General features: G+C 43.5%; 1 protein-coding gene across 1 annotated transcript in view; it reads left to right on the top strand.

The window, feature by feature from the left end:
• Window positions 1–8,207: 8,207 nt before the first annotated feature.
• The window catches only part of Samd13 (sterile alpha motif domain containing 13), a 46,354-nt gene continuing 30,851 nt past the window's right edge, over window positions 8,208–23,710 (top strand). The window contains exons 1-5 of the mRNA XM_026783894.1: window positions 8,208–8,339; window positions 9,412–9,428; window positions 16,986–17,162; window positions 19,858–20,019; window positions 20,319–20,519. Of these exons, the coding sequence (XP_026639695.1) occupies window positions 8,208–8,339; window positions 9,412–9,428; window positions 16,986–17,162; window positions 19,858–20,019; window positions 20,319–20,519 (689 nt within the window). The remainder of the gene's footprint in view (window positions 8,340–9,411; window positions 9,429–16,985; window positions 17,163–19,857; window positions 20,020–20,318; window positions 20,520–23,710) is intronic.

Here is a 23,710-nt window from a genome sequence, read left to right as displayed (position 1 = left end):
TTCACAATTATATCCAACAAATATTTACTGTGCACCTGGCACATTACAGATAATGATGTAGGTGTTGAGATTAAACTTATAAACAAAGAAACCTTGCTCTTATGGATTCCAGAGTGGAAATTAAACAACAAACAGAACAAAGTACAAAGGTATATAGCAAACATGATGGTGAATGCTGTGGGAAACTGAAACGATGAAGCTGAGGATTGAGAAGATGGCTCCGTGGCGAAGAATATTCGCTCTAAAGGCACCAGGACCACACCACAAGCTTAGTATGACTGTATGTCTATAGCCCAAGACTGGAGGCAGTAACTGGCAGATCCTCAGACATGGAGAATAATAGTGAAAGACACCTGATAGTCTGCTCTGGTCTCTACATCCTGAGACAAGGGCACACTTGTTGGGCATGAGGAATAGCAAGGGACCAACACTACTAAAAAGGATGTGAGCAAGAAGAAAGAGGTAAAGGCAAGATCAGAAGTGATTTTAGGGTGGAACTAGAAGCTGTGGACCCGCTCTGTCTGATAGAAATGCAAACCATGGCTGAGAAACACATACCCTATTTGATTCATGTTGCTAGAGAGATGGCTTGGTTCACTGGTTAAGAGTATGTGGTGCTTTTGCGTGGGACTCATGTTCAGATTCCAGTACCCATGTTAGAAGTTCCCAACAGCATCCAGCTTCAGCTTCAAGGGATCTGATGCCCTCTTTTGACTTCTGCAGGCATATAGTCATGTGCACATAGTTACATACAGATGCATATACAAACACACTCACATAATTTTTTAAATCAAATGAATATTTAAAAAATAAACTTTAAACTTCACACTCTGCTGGGTCACAGCAAAGACACAAAGTCAGGTGTCCGTGTTAGTTAAAATACTGACAATGTCTTATTCAGTAACTACTGGATATAGGGGGAAGGGCTGAGCTCTGCACAGATGGCTGTTGAAAAGGGAGACTGAAGATTTGACCGAGAAGGAGTGGGTGTGGGGGACTCAGCAGTCCAAGTTATTGTCTTAGCTAGGTTTTCTATTGCTGTGAAGAGACGCCTTGGCCACAACACTCTTACAAAGGAAAACATCATTTCATTGAAATAACAGCTTACAGTTCAGAAGTTTAGTTCATTATCATCATGGCAGGGAGCATGGTGGCATGCAGGCAGACATGGTGTTGGAGAAGGAACTGCTACATCTTGATTCTGCAGGTGACAGGAAGTTGTCTGTCTCACTGGGTGTAGCTTGAGCATAGGAGACCTCAAAGCCAGCCCCCACAATGACACATGTCCTCCAAAAAAGCCATACCTAATGTAACAAGGACACATTTCCCATTAGTGCCACTCCCTTTGGGGACCATTTTCTTTCAAACCACCACAGTTTCAATGTTGGCTAATATACATACGACTAAGCCAATGGTGTTCACCAGCTTCGGTCACAGAAGTTAGGACTCTTTTCTGAGCAGACTGTGAGAACAAGGTTGTACCCTTGCCACTCAGAATGCTGATGCAAGAGAATCAAAAGTTCAAGGCTACATGGAAATCCAGAAGAGGAGGGAGAGAAACAGGAGGCAAATGCCCCTGACTTGTAGAGACCCATATATATCTCAGAGAGTCAGGGGAAGTCCTAATCATAAACATTTAAATCAGAAAAGTGGGGTAAAGGGTTGAGTTTTTCCTGATAACGTTTCAAGGTTCTGGCAATTACCAGGGACAAGGCTTGGGCTGCTGTTAATCCCACCAGGCAAAAATAAAACCTCTAACACAAATTTAAGCCACATTTGAAACAAGCTTTAATTAGACACTTGCCAGGATGATGGACTCTGGCCAGGTCCTTTCCAGGATTCCCAGAAAATTGTCATGAGCTATATTGGCCATATGCTTACAAAGGCAAACCAACAAGGCCATGTACTTCCCATCTTTGTCCAATTAGGGGCAAGCATACATCCTGATACTTACTGCTTACATACGTCCTGCCTAAGTGTGATCCAGTGTAGTTGGAGCAACCAAACTTGTTTAGGGAAGTAGAAACCTGTGGCCTGTTATCTACAGGAACAACAGCCTCCAGTATGTTAGGAAGTATCAGTCCTTGGCCGAGGGGTTTACAGGTTACAGGCATTTTTGTTTTACAGATCTCTTAGATACAGTAAATAAAACTTAAAAACATAACCTTGGTTCTCACATTGCTAGATGCCACTTCAGAGTATGGTCGGTTCTCACTGTACAGGGCTTCATTATGAGATTCTGTGTGGGTCTCAGCCAGACGGGACTTTTCCTGTTAATTTTTTATTTTATTATTATTTTGGTTTACACACTCAGTTCATCTCATATATCCTGAAAATGTGGACATCTGGGGCTGTGGAGTTCTGATTTGTCCTGGTATGCTGTACAGGGGCAGGAACTGCATGAAGATGTTGACTATAAGATGCCTCTTTATGGGTCTCTGAGCCTAATTTTGTAATCATATTTTTATTTCCTTTCCTCTGAGGAGGAATTCCCCATTGTAAAATCATCAATAACAATAGAACCTAGAAGCCCCCATAACTAGGAGGAACCTTCCAGCTTAGATCTATTCTAGGAATAAAAATAATTGACCTGTATAAAAGCGTGGGAGAGGCTTGGACACGCCTGTCTGTAACACATCTGACTAGGGCCAGTCATTTACATGACAGGAAAAGCAGGCTACACCTACCCAGTCACTGCACTTTAGAACAGTGAAGGATTTTGCTAGAAGGTTTGTTTGCTCTTCCCAACCTGACTGATTATAAAACCAGGTGTGTTCCCCGTCTTTTAAAATAAGACTTTAGTTTTCAAACTCGTTTTTGCTTCACAGCAAAACTGAAAAGATGCCAATTTACCATACATTCTTGGCCCTATGTGTGCACCCCTCTGTTTCCACATCCCCCACCACGGTGGTACAGTCATCACAACTGATAAGGCTACACTGACATGGTGATGCAAAGTCCACATTATATGTGAAAGTTTGTTCTTGGTGCCATACCATCTATGGGTTTGGACGATTGTATAATGCCAAGGAGACACCACTACAGGATTACACAGAAATTTCACCTCCCTAAAAGTCCTCTGAGCTCCATTTATGGCTTTTCTTCCTCCTTATCTCTGTTAACCATTCATCTAGTTCCTCCTTAGTTTTGCCTTTTCCAGCAGAGTGGGCTCTACACAGTTAGAATCATTCACTATGTTGTCCTTTGAGACAAGCTTCTTTCACTTGGCAATAGCCATTGTGCAATTTCCCACCACCAGGGGTTGGTGATTCCTTCCTCTTTAGTACAGAGAACTGGGAACTCTTACCTGGACGTACCACAGCTCGCCCATTTATTTACTGGAAGACATCTTAGTCCTTTCCAAGGCCGAGCAATTTTTTTTAATGGCCCTTTATAGCTTGTGTTTTTATCTTGCCATGAAGTCTGATCCATCTAAAATTTATATAGCTAATTCCACCTTCTGTGGATTAATATTAACATGGCATATCTTTCTTCATCCATTTAGTTGTTATAGCTATATGTCTTTATATTTAGTAGGTTTCTTGTAGATAATATACGTATGCCTTGTTTTGCTCCACCCTGATAATGTCTTTTAATAGTGCATTTAAATTGTTAATGTTCAAAATAACTGTTAATGCAGTTGGATCAGTAATTGTTGCTAGAAATGTTTTTTTTAACAACATGTAGTCTTTTAGCTTAATTAAAAATACAAAGAATAAGCTATATTTGACTTTCATTTTCCTTCTATTATAAATATATATGTTTTTATATATATCCAAGTTTCTAATTTATGCTACTTTTCTTTTTGTTAAACAACTTTAGAAACACTTCTTGCAAGTCATTTATAGTGGCAATAATTTTCCTCAACTTTTAGATTGAGAAATTTTGTTTCTGCTTCAGATTTGAAGAATTATATGATACAATACAGAATTGTAGTTGATTTTTTTCCCTGTAAACTTTCAAGTGTTTCATTATTTTGAGCTCTAGGTTTTAAAGTCTCTATAAAGAAGATTAATATCAGTCTTACTTAGGTATCTGCACAGGTAAGTGTCTTCCTCTGGCCTCCCTCGGAGTGTTTTCCTCTAACTTAACTTTCTGTCCTCAAGTGGCATGTCTAAACATGATAGCCTTTTGTTTTAGGTTTTGTGGGGGGTTTTGGATTTTATGTGTATTTCCTTGGTTGGTTTGTGGGTGGGTTTTGTAGTTGTTTGTTTTGTTTTTGCATTCATCTTTTTGATCCTCTGAGATCCTCAAGGTCAGTTGTAGGCAGCAGGAGACACATTCCTAGATGCTGCCGTCAGTGGACTTCACGATGTGAGCAAATCCCTCTCTTTAAAGAGTACTTGCAGTTTGTATGCACAGGGACCTGCAGTAGAGTCAGGGCTCTTTTAGAGTCTTGACTTCTAGCTCCATACCTGAGGATAGCGAGCTGCCAAACCCAGACAATTAGTTCAGGGTTAAAGAGAAGGTACCTGATGGATTGGTCTTTTATGTCCCTACTCTGTGAGCTGAGCTTGCTTTGCTCTAGGCAAGGAGGCAGCCACGCTATCAGCAGTGCAGAGAAATGAAGGCGAGGGACACCACTGGAGTCATGGGATCACTCCTGGGCACCAGTGCAATTCACTGTGCATCTCAACTGCTGTCAGAGGGATTATTATAACTTGTGGCCAAATGTTCTAAGTAATAAACATAATTCTTAATTATTAAGAAGAGTGACTGGCTAATAAATATGTAGGACATAGAAAATGATCACAATAATTAAGTAAAATAAAAAGTTCAGTTGTATTTTAGTACTTATAAGGAAGCTTATATTTATGTTTCTAAAATAAGTTCTATGATTTTATTTTTACTTTATCTTGTATCATTGTGTCATTTGAATTGTTTGTTTTAATTTTGGGGTTTTTTGTTTTGTTTTGTTGTTTGTTTGTTTTTGCTGTTAGTTGAAGCCTGGAAACCAGATGAAAGGCTATTAGCCATCCTGCTAGTCAGATCCAGGACTGGGCCAGTCTCTAGTTCTGACCAAGTTGCTGATGATGGAGTGAGTACTAGTCACTGAATGTGATTGCCTTCATGCACCTTCTCCCTGATTCTCTTGTCAGGCCATAAAGAGGGAGGCCTAAAGCAGAGCCGTCTCTACTGTTGAAACAACAGATGCTGCACTGTCCTAGACAGAGAGTCAACGAGAAAGAGACTTAACTTAGAAACAACCAAAGAGATTTCATTGACTTGCATTGGTAAGGCTTTTGTTGTCCTAATAATTCACCTGCCATGAGGGAAAAGGCATTTATGGCTCTGGTGGTATTTGGCCTGTCATAAGGAGAATATCACAGTGAGTGAAAGCAGAGACATCCAAGGATCTGCCCACAATGATCTATCAAAACGCCATCACCTACCAAAATGACGCCAACATTTCTAAACCTATACAGTGACAGATATGCCCAGAATTTAACCAATCAGTGAAAAAAAAAAGGCCAAAAAATCAAATATTAGTGTCTAAACATCACGGTTTGGTAGTCGTTGGGTGAGGATTCTGTTCTGGCTTCTGCGCAGAGGTTTTCAGTGACTCAGTAGAACCAGCGAGCCAGAGAGCAGAGCGCGCTGGCAGGAGCTCAGAATTTAAGACCTTCCAGCCTATAACTCACCACCCCAGAGAGCCCAGTTACTCAGAAAACAGTTCCGTTAAACCGTCACTTTCAAAGAAGCCATCCGTGGGCTCAGACTCAGATCAGGGCACTGCTCAGCCCTGATCAGAGAATCTTCCTCTTGACGCATACCGCAATCAGTACAGAGACTCAGCAGTAGACAGTGTGCAGAGCGTGAGAGACTTTGGAGCACTCTATCACAGCCCTCCTTCCAGGCGGAGGGGTTTCTAGGGAAGCAGGCAGGGGCAGAAAGCGTGTAAGATCAGAGTTGGTGGACAACTCCGGGCAACTTTCAGACGCAGCAGGACTGACGCACACTGAACTCACAGGCCGTGGCAGCACACGCGTGGCCGTACAGATCAAACACCACATCTCCCAGCCCTGAGAAAAGGAAATGGTCACAAAGTCCCACCCCTAACCAAGAAGCTATTTGCAAGTGATACTTTCTGGGAACCGGAAACCCAATTTTCTCCAGTGGCGTGACACTGGGTAAATCAACCTCACTCCAGGCAGACCCATGACCAGTAGTTGGCTGTAGTTGGATTTTGTTTGTTTGTTTAACTCTTTGGGGACCTGCTACCAGCCCACAAAGAAATACACAGAAATGGAAACTTATTTTTACTTATGAATGCCTGGCCTCAGCTTGGCTTGTTTCTAGCCAGCTTGTCTAACTTAACTTATCCCGTTTCTCTTTAACTACAGTTTGCCTCTGGGCTTTTACCTTTTCTTATTCTATGTGTCTTTCTTTCCTTCTCATTCCATCACTGGCTGTGTGGCTGACCCCAGCATCCTCCCCTCCTTCTCCTTTATTAGCTCCTCCCTCTTCTTTCTTTTCAGCCTAGATTTCTCCTCCTATTTATTCTGTCTGCATGGCAGCCCTGCCTACCTCTCTCTCTCTCTCTCTCTCTCTCTCTCCAGCCCAGCTATTGGCCATTCAACTCTTTATTAGACCAATCAGGTGTCTTAGACAGGCAAAGTAACACAGCGGTAGCGAGTGAAACGAATGTAACGTAAAAGAATGCAACACATCTTTGCATCTTTAAACAAATATTCCACGGCATAAATGAATATAACACATCTTAAACTAATACTCCACAACAGTTGACCAAAGCAAAAGGGACTTTATTTTTTTTCCCTTCTTTTCTTCCTTTCTTCTTTCTTTCCTTCCTTTCTTTCCTTTCTTCTCTCTCTTTCTTTCATCAGCTTGTTTTGCCTTTCTGTGTTAAAGAGAAAGAGAAATAGGGAGAGAGAGTACATGAAGTTTGTTAGGTAAAGAGGGGGGGAGGATCTGGGAGGAGCTGGAGAGGAAAAGGAATATGATGAATATATATTTTATGAGAATTTTTAATTAAAGGAGCTATTCAAGGAGACGGGTTCCTAGGGAGAAAGTGATCACAAATCCTGCAGGTTAAAGGTTAGCTCACAAACACAGGACCTCACTGCCCTAGAGGAGGACTACATGGTAAGGGGGTGGATTAATAGGCTGACATCATAGAACTGTGAGTAACAGAGGTCTTGTGCCTTTCTAGATCAGAGAGTAACATGAAAATACGTCTTCACACATCAGCTTCTGGAATTGATAAGAACATTGAAATGTCCTTAAAGATGTGTACATTTTGAAATTACACACAGATACATACACATTGATGCATGCAGCCAGCAATTATGACAAACTGATTCCTCAACACTGATGGGCCAGAGGGAAAGTGAGATGAAAATGGACTGAACCAGAGTCAGGATGAGGTTTCATTTTGGCAAGTAGTGAGCGGACTTTCACTCTGAAACCAAGGCCCACATCAAGCTCTCTGGTCCCAGCTGCTCACAGAGATAACAAACCACCATCTTACCATCTGAGGAAGAGACATGCACGTTGCATGACAACGGCGCTACCACAAAGCCGCTGATGCTGACAGGCATATTGCCTCTGCATCAGGAATCTTTCCACACCACGGGCTGATCTGCAACCCTGATGGCTGACGTGACAATCCCCCCCCCCCCCCGCTCCAGAAGTCCCTCCACCATACCCATCACTTCTGGACTTGCTTTTTTCTCTAGGAACTCTCCTGCCTCTGCAGCTAATTAGAGGGAAAGGTGGGATTCCAGCACAAATATAAAATCTGAATTCAAAATCTGGCTTTCTCCCAACACACACACTCAAAGTAAGATTTCTTTTAGCCCAGGTTATCCATTCATCCATATTTGTCCGGGTGAATGACAGGCAGGTCTCCCACACAGAGTTGATAAGAGATTATAGATCTGCATGTATGATCTAGCTCTCTAAGCCACAACTTAAAGTTGTACTGGGAATTAGAAGTAATACATGCAATTGCCTAGAATTGCTCAAAAAACGCAAGACACAAGAACACTGAAGGTTACAATGCTCTGTAGTTAGTGCCATGGTAAAAAAAAATCACAGCAATTAAGGAGGGAAGGAGGTTTTCCTGCTCAATGTTGAAGACAGAGTCTGTAGCTTTGGAGTCTTGGAACTAACTATTGTAGATCAGGCTGGCCTCGAACTCACAGAGATCCACCTGCCTCTGCCGCCCAAGTGCTAGGATTAAAAGTATGCGCCACCACCACCGCAGCCAAACTTCCAAACTTTCAGGGGTGAATACGATACGATACATCAAGTTAACTGCACAGGCTTATGGGAACTCTGCTCCCAAGATCACACAGAACTGCATTCTTAATGCTTACGTGAGTATTAACACTAACTGTGATGTCTTATCGGGCTCTGCTGATTATTTTAAGCACCATAAAACTAAGTCACATTTTGATCACATCTTTATTCTTATCTATTTCTTAAAATTTGAAATAGTAGATACCTCCCAAATTGCACACGCACATACACACGCATATTATAAAACAAACAGACCCAGAAAAACCATAACTCCTTCTGTGACTAACTCCTGAGTTTTCTCAGCAAGCTGCACATCCGGCCTCTGCACCAGGGTCAAGCAGCAGTTGAAGGTAGGTTTTCTCATTCTTTTGCTTTTATTATGTCTCTTTAAGAAGCACATCTGACCTTTAGTCTTCTGAACTTGCGGTAAATGGTATTTTGTCTGCCACTGGCTAAACAGTCAGGTCATCGCGCTGATGCGTGCTCTCTGAGTTCATTGGTCCTCTGCTGGGTGCTCTCCCACCAGACTGAGCAAGCTGTGGTAGCATTCACACATAGTTTCAGCACTCAGAGACTGAGGCAAGAGGACCTTGGTGAGTTCGAGCCCAGCATGTCTTTTGTTTGTTTGTTTTTAACTCTTTGTGTTTGGGTGCTTTGCTTGTATGCATGTCTGGGCATCATGTGCCTGCCCCGTGCAGACCGAGGCCTGAGGAGGGGGTTACATTCCCTGGAACTGGAGTTACAGACGGTCGTGAGCCATCCTGTAGGTGCTAGCAATCGAACTCCCGGTCCTTTGGAAGAGCGCCGACGAGCTGCTGAATCATCTCTCCAGCTCCTCTCTAGCTAATTTTAATGTATTATCCTTGTCTCTGGAATTTCGGAGACATTTCATGTGTTTAGGTGTGTATCTTTCAGTTTCGCACTGAAGATTATTAGGAGTCTGAGGATTTTAGTTTCTTTCGTCAAGGTTTCAAATGTCTCGTTGACTATCCCCCTTTTCCATTTCCACTTGAAACCGTAAGTAGCTATCTGACTGCATCCTCTGCAGCCTTTACACTCGCTGCTCTATTTTCCATCTCTCGAAACCCCGTGCAGCATCCATATAATCATGCCACTCCGCGTGGTACCACTTTCCCACTTCTCCTCCAGGTGCGCCTTTTCCGCGGGTAAGCCTACCAAGTGTTTAATGCTTACGTTTTTGAAATACATTTTCTTTTTAGTCTCACCTTGAAACATAATATTTGTACTTGTTTATGAAGTGCAATGCTACATAACTCGGTATTTGTAAACAATATGTAAAAACCAGATCATAGCAATTGTTATGTCTGTCACCTCAAACACTCTCTTTTCTGTGTTAAGAGTCCATCTCTCTCTTGTGTCACTTCTCGAAATATTGCTGTGTCCCTTTTCAGCTAGAATGAGTATAATTTCCCATTTGTATATTATTTGTTTTTAAGCTGTCAAAACGCAAGTATGCATGTCACTCGAGTATGGTGTTTTGACCCAGTATAGGTTAACCATTTCTGTTTCCTCAGACACCATGTCCTTGGGGTGAACTCTTCCTTCTGAAATGCACAGTGCAATCCTGGTGTCAGTAGTCAGCTTTCTGTGCAATAGCGCACACTGGCTTCTTGCTCCTATCTAATGTAACTCGGCAGTCATCAGTCTACTGCTACCTGGCTGGCCTTCCTCCGTCTACCCAACACGCCCCCAACCATTCTCTTCCAGCTTCTGAGAGCTCAATCTGTCTGGTCTGCATATGAATGAGGTCCTGTGACCTTGTCTCTCTGTGCCTGGTTTATTTAAGTTACTGTCATTAAGGTGGGACTTTGTAGGGTGTTTTTCCCTCCTTAAACTTGCATTTTCTTTTTTTTAATTTTGTTTGTTTATTTATTTATTATGTATACAATATTCTGTCTGTGTGTATGCCTGAAGGCCAGAAGAGGGCACCAGACCTCATTACAGATGGTTGTGAGCCACCATGTGGTTGCTGGGAATTGAACTCAGGACCTTTGGAAGAGGAGGGAATGCTCTTAACCGCTGAGCCATCTCTCCAGCCCTAAACTTGCATTTTCTGTATAGTTTATTTTGATATAGCAACTGTAGAGATTTTAGTTTTAGATTCATCCTGACATTTCGGAGATATTTTACTGCTGATTTTAAATACTTCAGAGTAGGTATTTGCCTATGTTTTATATTCCTACCCTTTACAATTATTTAGCTATAAGGAACCTTGTGTTCACTACTTAAAGCCCATGACTGTAAGCAAACCTCTATTACTCCACAATAGACAATAATAAAAACCTAGAGACAGACATTGGGGGTTCAAGCTGAAGATCAGAAAAGCAAAGCAGCCCAGTCACTAGAGAGTTCTTACCTCTACGAAAGGCCCAGACAAGGGACGATCCTGTCCTCACTGTGACTGTAGACTGCAATGCTTTCACCAAACCTCTCCTGCAACTGTCTCCTTCTGCCTTGTCCCTCTCTCCACCCAGCCATATCCATCCTGTCTCCACCTCCCTAGTGCTGGGATTAAAAGCATGGGATGCCAAATTCTGGGATCACCTTTGTGTGAGCTCTGTTTCCCTTTTACACAGATTCAATCTTGTGCAGCCTAGGGTGGCCTTGAATCCTGGGATTAAAGGTGTGCAATACCACTCCCTGGCCTCTAGCGGCTTAGCTCTGCACTCTGATCTTCAGACAAGCTTTATTTATTAAAACACAAATAAAATATGCTATACTCCACATACCTGAATCAGAGTCCAACTCTTCGTCTCCATGTCTTTCTCCTGACAAGGAGTCTGGTGACAATCGCTCATCTTTTGACTACAGACTTCATGCTTTTAAATTAAAAGAGTTTGTCATTATTTTTTACCTCTGAAAATTTTTGCCTATCACAATAGTTTTTGGAGAATATCCAAAAGTTAAACCTTTGGATAAGGGACAAGACTATAAAAAAGTTTTCTTCTTGATGCCATCTGCCAAGAAATAAAAACACTCCCTACTCAGGAACAGATGGAGTCTTGGGGCAGTTTTGGGGAACTGTGTATGTGAGCACGGACTCTGTCGAGGACATGAGGGGAGACAGCTGGATTTCAGTGGCAAGTTTTCACTGATGGAGAAGTTGCATGGCAACTTCAGTCTGTTCCCCCTCATGGCTAAATCTTGGCTCATCGGCTACTCTCAAATTAGCCTGCATTCCTCACTGACTTGTGGCTAAGAGTCACACATTGTTGTGGGAGCACATTTTGCTCCTTTAGCCAATAGCCTTTAAGACACCAGCCCACTGGGGCGTGGTCTCTTATACTTTAAAAAGCAGTGGGAACTGTGTGCTCTTTCTTTTGTTTTTGGCTCCCGTTTTGGCTGTTAGACTCCCTGTTTTTTGTTTGTGATGAGAGGACTGTTGTTTGGGACGGTGATCTGTAAGTTCAAAAAAGGGGGGGGGGAATAGTAATAGTGGGTAATAGAGTGAATACTTGTGAGCCATTATTTATGGATAATTTACATTGGTATAGTTTTTGTATATTGATGCAAGTTCAAATTATATTTGTTACTTTTGTTTACATTATTTATACATATATACAAAGTTATTTTGTCAGATTGTATATATGCATGTTTCCACCTCAGTTTAGGACATTTTGTATATTGATACAACTTTTAGGGTATATTTTCTTATTATTATAGGTCAATAGTTGTTCATGTTTGGTGTTAGATCAATTAGGTTCTTTAGATACATAGAGATTGTATTCTGTCTAGATAGGTAATCTTCGACCACTTCAAGGATCTGTGGAACATGGCATTTAAATAACTTAGGGTTCTGTTGACATGAGACATGATTGCTTCTGACAGCACCAATCTATTACTGAGAGAATGTTGAGCACAGAAGACACTCCACTTGGAGCTTGTTTTCTTCTTGGCAATACTGGCCTTTGGGCAAGGAACTGACAATGCCTCAACCACTGACAAGTTACATGATATCCAGAAATGGATAAGCAGAACTGTCAAATCTTGCCAAGACAGGGTAAAACGGTTTTGAAATTTTCCTGCCTCTGAAAATGGTCTGTAAGTTACACTAGGCCTTAGCCAAAGTTGGTTGCTTCAACATTGCAAAATAAGACTTTGGGTGATTGCTCAGGTAGCTAATTGTCTCTGTCATATATTGTTTGCTTTGGAAGCTACTTGATGATACTTCCTGCCTGCTCAAGTAATATTATCTCCCTTCTCAGGCCTTTGATGGGGTTGAAGATTAGATAGTCGTAGTTACTGTACTTTTATGATCTAGCCAAGCCATTTCCTATACAAGACTTAGACTCCATATGATAGAATGTTTATTAAAACATTTAGCATATGTTCCTTACTCAATATTGTTTATGCTGGATGTAATTCTAATTATATTTGATATCTGTTCCTAGTGTATATAGTTTTGTATTGGTTTTGGAATTCTCTTATTTAAACAAAAAGAGGAGGTGCTGCGGAAGTACATTCTGCTCCTTCAGCCAATAGCCTTTAAGATACCAGCCCACTGGGGCATGGTCTCTTATACTTTAAAAAGCAGCAGGAAACATGCGCACTCTCTCTCTCTCTCTCTCTCTCTCTCTCTCTCTCTTCTGGCTCCCATTCCAGCTGCAAAACTCTCTGTTTCCTGTTTGTGACGAGGGAACTGTTGTTTGGGATGGTGACCTGTAAGTTTTTCCCCTTAAATAAATAACCCTTTTTATTATAAGTAATTCTTAACTGGTGTGGGATTGTTTTGCTGCTTCACCACATCATTGCAACCCTTGCAGTAAAGTGTGGGCCTTCTGTATTCTGTAAGCGTTCTAGGCTGAGTCACCTCAGCAGTGCTCATCTATCTCATGTGACAAACCCATCTCGCACTGGGTTTGCTTTCAGACATACAGCTGGCCTTCCCCTCATGTGCTGTGATGGAGCAGCATCCTAAGCATCCCAGGTATTGCAGTGTTCGCAGGGTCTTAACTCCACCGGTATCGACAAGCTCTTTTGAGTTGGAAGCACAGGGTCCATTTCCAGCTCAGCATTAATCTTGCCTGATGAAACATTCTATTGTCTAATGCATAGTTCTTGGAAGGGCGGACATTTAGGAAACAAGGTTGATCAACTTGTAACCATCTGCATTAGTTTCCAAAGGCTCTTGTCTTAGGGTGACTATTGCCACGTTGGAACACCTTGATCAAAGAAACTTGGGGAGGAAAGGGTTTATTTGCTTTATACTTCCACTGTACTGTTCATCATCAGAGGAAGTCAGGACAGGAACTCAAACAGGGCAGGATCCTGAAGCCAGGAACTGATGTAAAGGCCATGGAGGGGTACTTGCTTACTGGCTTGCCCAGCCTGCTTTCTTACAGAACTGAGGACTACCAGCCCACAGTGGGCTGGGCCCTTTCCCACTGATGCCCAATTAAGGAAATGCCCTACAGGCTTGCCAATAGCCAGGTCTTATGGAGGCTTCCTCAATGAAGCATCCTCTTCTCCGACAACCGTAACTGTGTCAAGTTGACACAAAGGCAGCCAGTATAGCTGCTTTGTTGAAAACACCTCAACCCGGGTTCCCTAAAATCATGTTTATATATCACTTCCCATCTGAAAAGAGGCGTTGGCAAAGTCATGCTCCTCTCGGCTTTTCTGGGAATGGCTCTGTCCTGGTGCCTCTAGCAGGTTCTTGTTGGTGCTGCCAGTCTCTGGTTTGAGGCAACTTCACATCACCTCTACCCCTACTGATGCTCTTTGCCCTCATATTCTCGCTCTTCTCTCTATTTCCTTCTGCATTTTGCAAGGACACCAGCACGACTCGGTTAGCTTGACGGCCAATGGTTTTTCTCTCAACTGATTACACCTACAATGACACTATCCAAAAGAGCTCATATCCCGTGGTAGTATGGGAGATTTTAATCTTCCAAATAGGTTTGAGTCATACCATTTCAGAAAGTGGAAATTTCTATCTTTGGGACATATTTTGATGTCCCGTTTTAAACTTTCATTAAGCATTACTATAAATAGAAGCTGAATGACTGTCACTGTTCCATATACTAAGCCTGTGATTAAAAACATCACCCCATTTGGTTCAATTTTTTTCCTAGAATCGAGTATTTTTTTTTAAAAAAACTTTTCTCTGAATAACTTGAAAGTTTTATTTTAGAGTTGATGAAAATCATATGTCTAATTACATGTTTCTTATTTTTGTCAGGAAGCTTAAGAATTTAGAGATTCGTTAATTTTAATAACTTTGCATGGTGCCATAACCACATATGTGTGTATTTTTACTTAACTTCCAGTGTTAATGCTTTATTTTCATTCTGCTGTTAAACAGCTTTTAAAATTGGTTCTTATTAAAAGTCACTCCTAATTCTCTGTGGGGGCAAAGCTGGCAGTAAGTAAGAGAATGACTCTCTGTTTCTCCCTCATTCACAGCCAATTTTTGTTATCCCAGCACTTTTGTCAATGATGACAAACCAAAGATTAGAATCCATCAGGACTGGAGGCAGAACACGTGGGGGACTTGAATAATATAGAGGGCAACGGGGGGGGGGTCCATACACTTCATTCTTGAGAAAATCAAATCCATCTGCTTCCTTCAATGACCGGGGCGACGAGAAAAATAACAGGGAATCTATATAATAAAAATAAAAGACACCCGGAAAAGCAAAAATAAATAAATAAATGAATGAATAAGTAAATAAATAAATAAATAAATAAATAAATAAATAAATAAGAGAGTCACTGAGAAGTGTACTAAAAGTACCAAGAAATGGGAGTGAGACCTGCAGAGCGCTGGGTGGGGAAGAAGCTGTTAAACACGAGGAAGATGTGACTCAGTGGATAAAGCCTGGTTACCCAAGTTCAGTCTCTGGGACGGGAGGTGGAGTTTTTCTTCAGACTGCCGGTCAGCTCTGTCCCACCAGCTGCTCCCAAATAACCACATGGAGACTTCTTACTAATCATGAAACCTCAGGTATACATCCGACCCACCTTGCACTCTGTTTTACCTGAGATAAAGTTCCAATCCCTAGAAGCTGAAGAGGCCAATTTGGATGCCAAGATTTTGATGCAATTAATGTTCCATGGGATCACGTAATGGGAGGAGAGAGCTGATGTCAGCATCTATGACCTCTGTGTGCTCACTAATACTCCCCCTCCATCGCCTTTTCCCTCCTGCCTCCCTAAATGTAAATGTCCCCCTACATCTTTAGTGGGAAACAATGACATGGAGTGAAAATGACCGCAAAGAAGATGCAAGGCTTGGATCCCAAATGATGAAGAGCATCTCGCTTGCTTTTTCAAGATGTAGATGAACAAATGGAAATAAAAAAAAACGTAATAAAGAAGCTTTATAAAATGCAGGTAGTCTTCAATTTTCATTTTGAAAAGAGCTACGGTCATATTCCTGGGAAATCTAATGAAAACTCTCTCCTAAGACTTTGGGATCCTTAGACATTTCTACGGTTGGCTGACGAGAGAATGAAAATTCTTCATAAAAGAAGAAATGAGGTGCAGTTTAAGCAATATTAGGTGTTAGCAGAGCAGTGGCTAACAAACACTGAAAGGAAAAGGATGCCTTGCCTAAGTTGTCTCTCCTATGCAGCGGCAAGGAGAGTGCTGCTCACATAAGCAAGAACTGAATAATCGTAGCACTTACGAACTTCTGAAGATGCAACCAAGAAAACAGGAAGAAAACGAAGGATGCGTTCTGATCGTGGCTGCCTCACTCCTGGCAGAGGTCGTGCATGAATATATGGGTGTTTTGTCTGTATGTACATCTGCACTCCAGATGAGGGCATTGGATCCCATGGGACTACAGTTATAGACAGTTGTGAGCCACCATGTGGGTGCTGGGAATTGCACTCAGGACCTCTGGAAGAGCAGTCAGGGCTCTTAACTGTTGAGCCATCTCTCCAGCCCTCTCAACATTCTTCTTAAAGTGGACCAAGAATCTGCTTGATTCTTAGCCTTCTTCCTGTCCATCTACAGGGTGACAGAGCCCATACATCCTCACTCTCCACATCCACAAACTCTTTGCCACTGTACTGATTCCTTGGGGATGACTTCGCTACCCCCATTTATCCAAACTTACGTCGGTCTTCACAAGAAGTCCAGGATTTTCAATATGCTCAGAAGTTCTTGGGTTTTCCCCCACATCTAATCTATTGTTTTTCTTTAAGATTTATTTTACTGGTGTAGGTGTTTTGCCCGTATGTATGTTTGTGTACCATACATATGCTGTGTGCCCTTGAAGGCCAGGAACTAGCCTAGATCCCCAGGAACTGGAGTCACAGATGGTGTGAGCCACCATACAGGTTCTGGGAATGGAAGCCAGGTCCTCCAGAAGAGCAGCAAGTGTTCTTAACAGCTGAGCTCTCTCTCTCTCCAGCACCAATGTTTGCTTTAAAAATTATGTATATGTGTCATGTGCTAGGGGAACGGAAGCATGACTGGAGCTGAGTTACACAACTGGTTGCAAGCCATCTGCTGTAGGTGCCAGGAACCAAACCCTTTGCAAGGGAAGTGCACACCCTTGATAGTAACCCGTCATTTTTTATTGCTACCGCTCTGGCTCAAGATTCTGCTGCAACTTGCCTGAATTACTGCATTGATTTGATTAGTCTCTCTCCAGATTTGTTCCCTATGATGTATCCTTGAGAGAGTAGCCAAAATCATCCTTTAAAAATATACTAGGTCATATTACTCATCTGCTCAAAATTCTCCAACAGTTGCCCACTTCAGAATGAAAGCGAAGGCCGTGCAGAGCCTACAAACCCTACGTCATCTGTCCCCAGTTCCAGGGTCATCTTCAGCCTTCCCCCTGGTAATCCTCCAGTGTTTAATCCAGCCACACCGGCATCCTTGCTACTTCTTCCATCAGAAATCCACAGATTAGTGCTTAGCAGGTGCTGAGGAGATTAAGAGGGATGGAGGAATGAGAAAAGGCTTGCCAGTGGCTACTGTGTCAATCAGGGTTATTACAGTGCAGAACTGACAGGATGAATATATTATGAAGAGGGGGGTGCGTTGGAAGGGCTTTTATGATAGGGGTTAGGTAGTCCCACAATGGCTGTATGCATGCTGGGCAGGCTGAGAACAGGCTGTTTGTTAGGATAAGTGCCTTGGCTCTGATGGTCTTCACTCCTGCAGCTCTTCCTGCCACTTGACCAGCCCTGCCTGCCGTCATCAGAGGACTGCTCACCTCCTCCTGTCCACCCCTGCTGCCCTTCCCTTTGTCTCTACACAGGCTTCCCAACTTCCCCTCCTACATCAATGGCTCCTAAGATTCTGTATCACCCACCACGTAATATTCAAAGTAGCATTTCCAACTCTATGTTGTCATTCACGCCTAGAAAGCCTCGTGTTTGGCTCCAAACCAAACTATCTTTCTCACTGGAAAACTTTGTATTCCAGTGGTTGGCATCTGTGTTTGAAACAACCACCACCACATCTTTAGTCCAGGAAGTGATAACTGCCTTGGGCTCCCTCCTTTTCCTCCCCCACATGCAACTGTTTGCCTCACTTTGCCTATTTTCTCTCCCAAGACTCTTCAGCTGCTTCCTGTCTCGTTTAAGACGCTGCCCCCAGCTTCGAACATAGTCACAGACTCTTAACACGGCTTCCACTCAAATTCATTTCTTGATAACTTCCACAAAAGGAATTTCTGTAGATAATAATAGTAGCTAACATTAGCTCCGTGCTTATAATAGGACACATACTATTCTGAGTGTCTCCTGCCTATTTTAATCTGAGCTGCCACTCACACGCGTTGTTACACAACTGGTATTTCTTAAATTTTAATGCTGAGGTCAAAGAGATTCGGAGAGGTTAAATAACTTTGCAGTTCATGGACCTAACTCGGAAGTGGTAATGCCGGGACTCTGGGTCTCTGTGACTTCTGAGGTCCTGCCTTCCATTTGTCTCCTTTGCGACAATGAATTTATCATATTCCATCTTACAATCTTTACCTCTCTCCCACTGCCTTTTCCTTCCCACCCCGCTCTCCTAATGTTGGGTGACTCTCTCTGGACCTATCACCCATGCACCCATTTATGTATTTTCTTTTATTAAAAACACATTTTTCATAAAGTATATTCTGCTTCCCCCTCCCCCAACTCCTCCCAGAGTCTTCCCACTTACCCAAATCATATCCTTTCTTTTTTTTTTTGTTTCACTAGAAAACAAACAGGCAACTAAAAAAATAATAACAGGATAAAGTAAAAAAGAAGAATAAGACAAATAAATAGGGGAAAAAAGAAGCAAAGAAAAAAACACAAGAAATGCATACAGATGCTGGGAAAAAATACATAGAAATCCCATAAAGACACAAGACACAAGGACAGAAACCAAAATATCTTAGCAAAAGACCTGTAGGTGAAAAAAAAAAAAAACCACTCCAAAAATAGCAGTGAGTTCATTTTGTGTTGTCAGTCTCCCGCCAGGCCTGCCCTTAACTGTGGTTTGTAAACCCAAGTGAGACTGTGAGAGGAAACTAATTTCCCTTTGCATGTGGTTATCAATTGGAGCTTGCCCTGGGGTTGGAGATTGGGGGTTTGTGTCTGCCAGCACCCGCCTGGCTTAGACCTAGAGCACCATTTATTAATCTATTTACCAGCTGCTTCTAATGGGCATTTGCAGACCTGTGTGCCACTGTCTTCGCATGTCTTCGGTGTGACCGCGTGGAGAGGCCAAAGGTCTACAGGTGCCCGGCCCGCATTTTTGTTTGTCACAGTCTCTCTTTGGCCTGGAACTAGCAAAGGATCCCAAGCTAAGCTGGCCAGCAAGTTTTAGGAAAACTTCTAGCTCTACCTTCTGAGTTAGTTAGGGCTAAACTTGATGCCACTATGCCTGGCTTTTTTTTTTTTTTTTTTTTGAAAGGTGCTGGTGAGAGAAATCTGTTGTCACCTTTGTGTTTCATTTTTCTTAAAATGGGGCTAATTTCTAGAACACTTTCTGAGATTTTTACAGTTCACAATCAAGCACTTTCCTGCTTGAGCTAGCTCTCCTGAACTCACCGGCTATCTGGAGAAAATGCTCCACAAAGGTCCCTCTTCTTCAGTTCTCTGTACTACAGATGGTCCCAGCCCCCCACTAGGTCCCCCTAACAGCTAAGAGAAGGGTGGGAGGAGGAAGTGACTGAGTAGGGCTGACACCAACCTCCTCAGGTGCAGACACACAATACTGTCTTTACCTTTTTTTTTTTTTTTTTTTTTTTTTTTGCTTAAATCCCATAGTTGCTTTATGGATCTAACAGAATAAAGCGAAGGCTAAACTGCGCTTTGTAGAGTATACAGTGGTCGGTACACGGAGAGGGAGTTAGGCTCTTTCTCCAACAAGAAAACAGGAGCCCCTAAGCAAAGTACACCACACAAATGTTCACAGTGAAGAGGAAGCGGGGCCCTACAAAAAAGGAACTTGGCCTGGGAAATCTCCTGAAATCATTGTTGCTAACGGCCAGCTCACGCAGTTCAGCGGGGCTATCCACAAGAAAATGGTGTGAGGTCGAAAACCTCCACTGTACTGATTTTCCAGGAAGGGGCCCCTCCTTTCTGCTCCCGGGAAGTTTTGAGCCATTGGCAACCGTTCTCCTCGGAATCCCAGAGGACTCGGTACTTTCCTTCTCGGTCTCTGCCTCTCCACCCCCTGCGCCCCCATCTCCCGAGACCCCTGGGGCCACGGTGGACTACAACTCCCGGCGTGCCGCGCGCGCCCGGCGTTTCTCTGGGCTCCGCGCGTGGCGGCCACCGAGCGGCTGGGCGGGAGGTAAGTGATGGGCTCACAGGCCGTCTTGGGAACACGCCCGCCCTCCCTCCTCTCCAGGATGAAAGGAACCAGTGAGCACCAGGATAAGGACAAAAACAAAACAAAACCAAACCATCCAAATTTCCCTCAGACGCCCGCCCCGCGGTCCCTGTGTGTTCGGCGCCCCGCGGGCGTGCACTTTGTCACCTGGAGTGGAGCGGGGCAGAGCTGGCGGGACGGGACGGGGTGCTAGGCTCGGCGCCACACCCCTAGGAGCTCCCACCCAAGGCAGACCGCCCGGTTCTCCCTCCGAATCTCAGCAGAAACTTTCCCCTCTGTCCCCCGAGTCACCGCGAGTTGCTTAACCGACCGCTGGCCAGGAGGACGCCCGTCCTTTGCCCTGGAGACGCCCTTCGGGACGCGTGCAGCCCTGCCCTCGGGGACGTCGGTGCAGCACGGGACCAGGCAGAAGGTTCCTACAGTACAGCCTGGCTTTCCTGGGCCGCCTGTGCTTCCTGGAGGTGGGTGCCGGTCAGTATAGAAGCCGTCTCTCAAAGTACCTAGTCGCCCGCCCTTCCTGACTGGCCTCCCCTCCCCCACCCGAGGGCGCTTTCAAGTGGCCCCCAAAGTTCTCGGTTCCAGAATCCCGAGGCCAGGCTATCAAAAGTTACCTTAGTACAGATGTACTGCCTTAGAAAGTCTCGTCTGGGCGCCCCCCCCCCCAACACACACACACATACACCACAACAGAACACGTTTTATAATCACAAAACACACCACTTGCAAACAGCACACAACTCACACGTGCTTCCCCTCACACAAAAACAATGTTAACATACAGGTCCTTATCAGAGCAAATGGCTAAGGTGCTTGTTAGAGTGTGCAAAGAGGAGAGGATGAAACACACACGCACGCACGCACACCCTCACAAATGTCAACTTAATTTCCAAAGTTATGAAGTAGCTGGTCGGCGAAACCTTTTACCATCAGTTAGGACACCTTTGTGGCTCACTCTTGATGAAGTGGGACCAATTTCCTGTAACACTTCCAGAAACACGTTTTCATCACATCAGGCAGGAAGAGGAGTATGGCCTTGTTTATGAAGGGGAAGGGGCTTAGAGAAACTTCAGAGAGCCTTCCTCTTGCAAGTGTACCTGGGGAAGACTCAGGGTTCCTCCATCTTTCCCTTGGAGAGTGGCTCAGTCAGAGCTGCCATGAGAACTGTTTTGAGCTGTGCCCCTGGCTCCCCTGCCCACCAGACTTGCAATTCCAAGTCCCTTTGGCTAAAGTGGAAAGTAGGTTTCACGTCAAGTCCCAAAGTGTGGATCTGTTGGTGAGTTAGCGCTCCATCGCCTTGGTTTTGGCCTATCGTGATGAGACACACACAGAGAAATACTGAGCACTTACAATTCGCCCCTGAAAATTTATGGCCGTTTTTGTAGTGAGGCAGTGGCAAAGTCCAGGAAAGAGAGCCTTTGAAATACTTCTCAGTTGTGGTCCTTTGGGAAGCTGAAAACTTCTAAAGCCACTCCTGAAACCAGGTGTGTGTGTGGGTGGGGTGACTTAGGAATTCAGGACCCAAGTTTATATCCTATGTGTTGACCTTTGATCTCTGAATGTCCTTAAGAGTTAGTAAAGCAGAGGCAGACTGCTTTCTCCTCACTTCTGCCTAAAATCGACACATCACATATGACCAAGGATTCTCAGGTCCTTGGAAGGAACTTAAATTCTCCCTCTTTTGAGTGGATTTTGTTAGTTTGTTTTGTCTGTCTTTTGGCTTGGGTTTTTGTTGCGGGGAGGGTGTTGAAGATTGGTGATTATCTTGAACTAAAAGTGTCGAAATGTTGATTGGCGTGTGTTTACCACTCATGTACAAATGCTTATGAGTCTTATGGGACAGGAATGCCCCCACCCCACCATCCCAGTAGCAGTTCCCAGACAATCCAGGACCCTGTAAGATTGGCCAGGTAACAATTGGACACTCGCCCTTTGCTCTACCACTAATTTCCCTCCTGAGTTGGAATGATGGTGGTAGGTTGGAATATCTTTATTATATGTGACTTGGGCAATACCAACTGCTCATGGGCTAGAAGTGTTGGCTGAGTTGGAGGGGGTGGGTAAGCTTTATTTTTATGCAGCTGAGCTAAACCATCAAAATTAACCCTTGCTGGAGTGTGTTTTCTTTCATAGAATAAGATTTGATTTGGGTTGGCTTGGGTTGCCTTCCTTGGGTAGACTGTAAACGTTATTTTCAGGAACGCTGGTGTTCTGTTATATGTGCTCTTGGAAAGATGCTGCTTCCTACATCGTGGAGTGAAGGGATTTGCTGCCCGCCAGAGCTTTCCTTATCCTCACAAAGAGATTACTTAAAAGCCAGCTCTGGGAACTTTGTCTACGCCTCTGTTAGGAAAAAAGACCTAACACAGGACGGCAGCTTCTGAGTGTTCACTGTGTGCAGCCTGTAAGCCCTGGGTTTTCTCTGATTTTTCCCACAGGGAGAAAATGAAATAGTTTTCAACATGGCATGGCTACGCAGAACAACAGTCAAGATCTATATGGCAACAGGGAAAGGGAGGGAGAAAATAACAGACTACTTAGACTGCTTCTTTTTCCTTGTGCAAAAAGAATTCTGCCTGTTTGGAAGTGGTGGTCATTCTCTTGCACTAATTGTGCTGAAGGTAGTTGGTCAAAGTGAACAGGCACGCTGTAGCTTTAAAAAGTCAGCCATGAACCAGAAAGCAGTTGCGGCTTGTGTGTGATTCCTAACGTCATGTTGGCTGAGAGCCAGCCTGTTTTTATTTCACTGTGTCAAATTGTACCTCCTTACTGAATTCCTTTGCCAGAGAAAATATTGGGGTTTCTTTGGCTGTTCTTGATAAGCCTATAAAAATGATAGGTTTTAGTTGATTCTAGGTAGGTTTTCTTCTTACTCTTTCAGGGGAAAAAGCAAAGAAAAATAACAGTAGTGATAATAAGGCAATGTAGTGTGCTGTCGCAGAGTGCCGCCGTGAGTTGTTTTGTTTTGTTTCTGGGATGTTTAGCAAATGGTGAATGTACAATAGTTCCCAAGCAAAGTGCCATTCTCGTAGCTGGAGCAGCAGCACACCCTCCCTGTCTACTCTGACTGTGGATGCATGCGATAGCTATGTGTATATTAAGTGTTGGGTTTCTTTAGCAGTGATCTGAGCGACTTAGCAACTGGAAGTTTGTGTGTGTGTGTGTGTGTGTGTGTCGGGAGTGGAGATTATCCCACGCCTGCAATGTTGTTTGCTAATCATCCACTTTGGGAAGAACGATAGCATCTTGTGACTGTATTGAATGATGTTCTTGCCATGTCACAGTAACCCCTGGAGGAGGAGTGCCGAAGTCTAAAGTGATTAGAGAGGAAGTGTATTTAATTTATGGCTTCAGCTGAATAAGAAGAAACTCTGGACCAGGCTTTTTGTTTTGATTTTTCTTTTCATTAAAGCAGCCCTCCCCCCATTTTCCTAATTGTATGTGAGTTGTGAGGGTTTTTATTTTTTCACATGTTCCTCATCCGATAAATGTAAAGACAGTCGTGGGTGTTATTGTATCTCAAATGTTTTGATGACTGTATGTAAATCTGATAGGCTGCCTCCCCTCCCCCACCACCACCATCACCCTTTCTGTGTTAAGCTATCTGATTTGGTGTGTGTGTGTGTGTGTGTGTGTGTGTGTGTGTGTGTGTGTG

This window comes from Microtus ochrogaster, chromosome 21 (genome assembly GCF_000317375.1).
Source record: "Microtus ochrogaster isolate Prairie Vole_2 chromosome 21, MicOch1.0, whole genome shotgun sequence".
In the NCBI taxonomy this organism is placed as follows: Eukaryota; Metazoa; Chordata; class Mammalia; order Rodentia; family Cricetidae; genus Microtus; species Microtus ochrogaster.
The sequence above is the reverse complement of the archived record's forward strand: the minus strand, read 5'-3'. Positions and strand labels throughout refer to the sequence as shown.